This window comes from Panthera tigris, chromosome D1, assembly GCF_018350195.1.
Source record: "Panthera tigris isolate Pti1 chromosome D1, P.tigris_Pti1_mat1.1, whole genome shotgun sequence".
Taxonomy (NCBI): Eukaryota; Metazoa; Chordata; class Mammalia; order Carnivora; family Felidae; genus Panthera; species Panthera tigris.
Genome location: NC_056669.1, coordinates 21,127,626 through 21,130,488, shown reverse-complemented (window position 1 = coordinate 21,130,488; position 2,863 = coordinate 21,127,626). Strand labels below are relative to the sequence as shown.

Genomic DNA, 2,863 nt, shown 5'->3' with positions numbered 1-2,863 from the left:
TTAGACATTACAACTTTATAACAGGTTTGATTACGTGTTTGCTGTTTAGCAAGGACAATTACACAAAGGAAGGTTTCTGGTGTATATATATTTAGAGTGAGTAAGAACGTAGGCTAGGATGTCTGTTTCTTGAGTGGCTTGACTAGAGAGAGTAAAGGGGTCATTGGGTATTGGGACTAGGGGCACCTAAAGAGAAAGTGAGTGTCACGAAAATAAATCATTAGGACATTTTAGTTTAAGACAGCCCTTGATTTGCAACTAATCAGTTACTCTTAAAAAGAGAAGGAATAAGGGGCGCCTGGGTGGCTCAGTCGGTTGAGCGTCCGACTTCGGCTCAGGTCATGATCTCACAGTCTGTGAGTTCGAGCCCCGCATCGGGCTCTGTGCTGATGGCTCAGAGCCTGGAGCCTGCTTCCGATTCTGTGTCTCCCTCTCTCTTTGCCCCTTCCCTGCTCATGCTCTGTCTCTCTCTGTCTCAAAAATAAATAAAAACATTAAGAAAAAAAAATTTTTTTTAAAAAGAGAAGGAATAAAACATAAGGTAAGATCTATGTTCAAAGGTGCTTTTTCTTTTAAAAAGTGCTCTTTTCTACACAGACCCAGAAAGTTACCCACCATTAAGAACTCTTTTAAGGGATTCTTTGACATCCTTGTTCCTAAGGCTGTAGATAAGGGGATTAAGCATGGGAATCACTGTGGTATAAAACACAGAGGCCACCTTCTCCTGTATGATGTCACTGGTATATGGTTTAAAATACATGAAAATGATTGAGCCATAGAAAACCCCAACAGCTGCAAGGTGCGAGCTGCAGGTACTAAAAGCTTTGGACCTGCCTTCAGCTGAGCAGATGCATAAGATACTGGAAAGAATGAAGGCATAAGAGATGAAGATGGCTACAGCACATGCAAATACATTGACTCCAACCAAAATCATCACCAGGAGTTCCTTGGTGTAGTCTCTTGAGCAAGATATATTCAGAAGAGGGAGGATGTCACAGAAGTAATGGCGGATGATGTTCATTCCACAGAAGGATCGACTAGATATGTAGCTGGTGTGGACCAAGGCTCCAATGATCCCCACTGTATACACACTGGTGGCCAGTAGAAAACAGATTCTTGGGGACATTATGACATTGTAGAGCAAGGGGTTACAGATGGCAACATAACGATCATATGCCATTGCTGTCAGCATGTAGGAGTCATCAATACCAAAGAAGCAGAAGCAAAAGAGCTGGGTCATACACTCAGGAAAGGAGGTGAAATTCTTCTCTGACACAAAGTTCACCAACATCTTGGGAATTATGACGGTGGAGTAGCAGAGATCTATGAAGGACAAATTACTGAGAAAATAATACATGGGCGTGTGAAGCTGAGAACTGATCCTGATTAAAAAGATCAAACCCAAATTTCCCACCATGCAGACCATATAGATCAATAGAAACAGGAAAAAGAGAGGGAGCTGGAGTCCTGGCTGGTCTGTTAACCCCTCAAGGATAAATTCAGTTACTGAAGAATGGTTTCCTGTATCCATTCTTCTCCCCGTTGTGATAGGCTGAGTAACTCAGGAAAGAGGCTTTCATTAGACAAACACTGTCATCTGACAGAATTTAGTGATCCCAGATCTGATGAATTACATAATTTCTAACTGGCACAGAATTTCTGAAAAACAAGACTAAAATCTTAGTTGAAGCCCTTATCAAGACGTTGGTGGTGCATTTGGCTTCAGTTTTTATTGCTCCCACGTGACATAGTGAAGTAAAAATCCTTTTGTCTCCACAAATTGAATCTTAGACTCTCCTACAAATGAAAAATAATCCTTGTGTTATTCAGTAACCTTTAGAGAAACCGTACAGTGCTGTTGCCAGGTTTTGCTGCTTTTTAATCTGCAGCAGCCTGTGTCCTCTTCTCATGTCTCAGAGCTTAACCTCTCCCTTACTGGTATCCCTGGGATTCCCCTTTGGCTTTGGCATCTTCATTTTGCTCATTCAGTGTCTGACCCCGATCTCACAGAGCTTTGGTTCCCTCCAAGCTTTCCATCTCTTCTCTGAGTTGCTGGTTTTGACTTTCCTTTCTTTTGTGATATATATACACATATTCAGTGGAATATTATTCAGCCATAAAAAAGAATGAAATCTTGCCATTTGCAATGATATGGGTGAAGGTAGAGATTATGATGTAAAGTGAAATAAATCAGTCAAAAAAAGACACAGACCATATGATTTCACTCATATGTGGAATTTAAGAAACAAAACAAACAAGTAAATGGAAAAAAGAGAGAGAGATAGGCAAACCAAGAAATAGACTCAACTACAGAGAACAAACTGGTGGTTTCCAGAGGGGACGCAGGCAGGGGGATGGCTGAAATAGGTCATAGGTTATTATTATTTTTTTTAATATATGAAATTTACTGTCAAATTGGTTTCCATACAACACCCAGTGCTCATTCCAAAAGGTGCCCTCCTCAATACCCATCACCCACCCTGCCCTCCCTCCCACCCCCCATCAACCCTCAGTTTGTTCTCAGTTTTTAACAGTCTCTTATGCTTTGGCTCTCTCCCACTCTAACCTCTTTTTTTTTTTTTTCCCTTCCCCTCCCCCATGGGTTTCTGTCACGTTTCTCAGGATCCACATAAGAGTGAAAACATATGGTATCTGTCTTTCTCTGTATGGCTTATTTCACTTAGCATCACACTCTCCAGTTCCATCCACGTTGCTACAAAAGGCCATATTTCATTTTTTATCATTGCCACGTAGTATTCCATTGTGTATATAAACCACAATTTCTTTATCCACTCATCAGTCGATGGACATTTAGGCTCTTTCCATAATTTGGCTATTGTTGAGAGTGCTGCTATAAACATTG

General features: G+C 41.0%; 1 protein-coding gene across 1 annotated transcript; it reads right to left on the bottom strand.

Moving 5' to 3' along the window:
- Window positions 1-607: 607 nt before the first annotated feature.
- On the bottom strand, window positions 608-1,543 carry LOC102964469 (olfactory receptor 8D2-like). Its single transcript, XM_007074039.2, has one exon. The coding sequence runs from the start codon at window positions 1,529-1,531 to the stop codon at window positions 608-610; it is 924 nt and encodes a 307-aa protein (XP_007074101.1). The 5' UTR covers window positions 1,532-1,543.
- Between the last annotated feature and the right edge of the window lie 1,320 nt (window positions 1,544-2,863).

What these genes read in the sequence shown, in the direction of transcription:
- LOC102964469 (XM_007074039.2), bottom strand. Translation starts at nt 1,531, where the DNA reads ATGGATACAGGAAACCATTCTTCAGTAACTGAATTTATCCTTGAGGGG.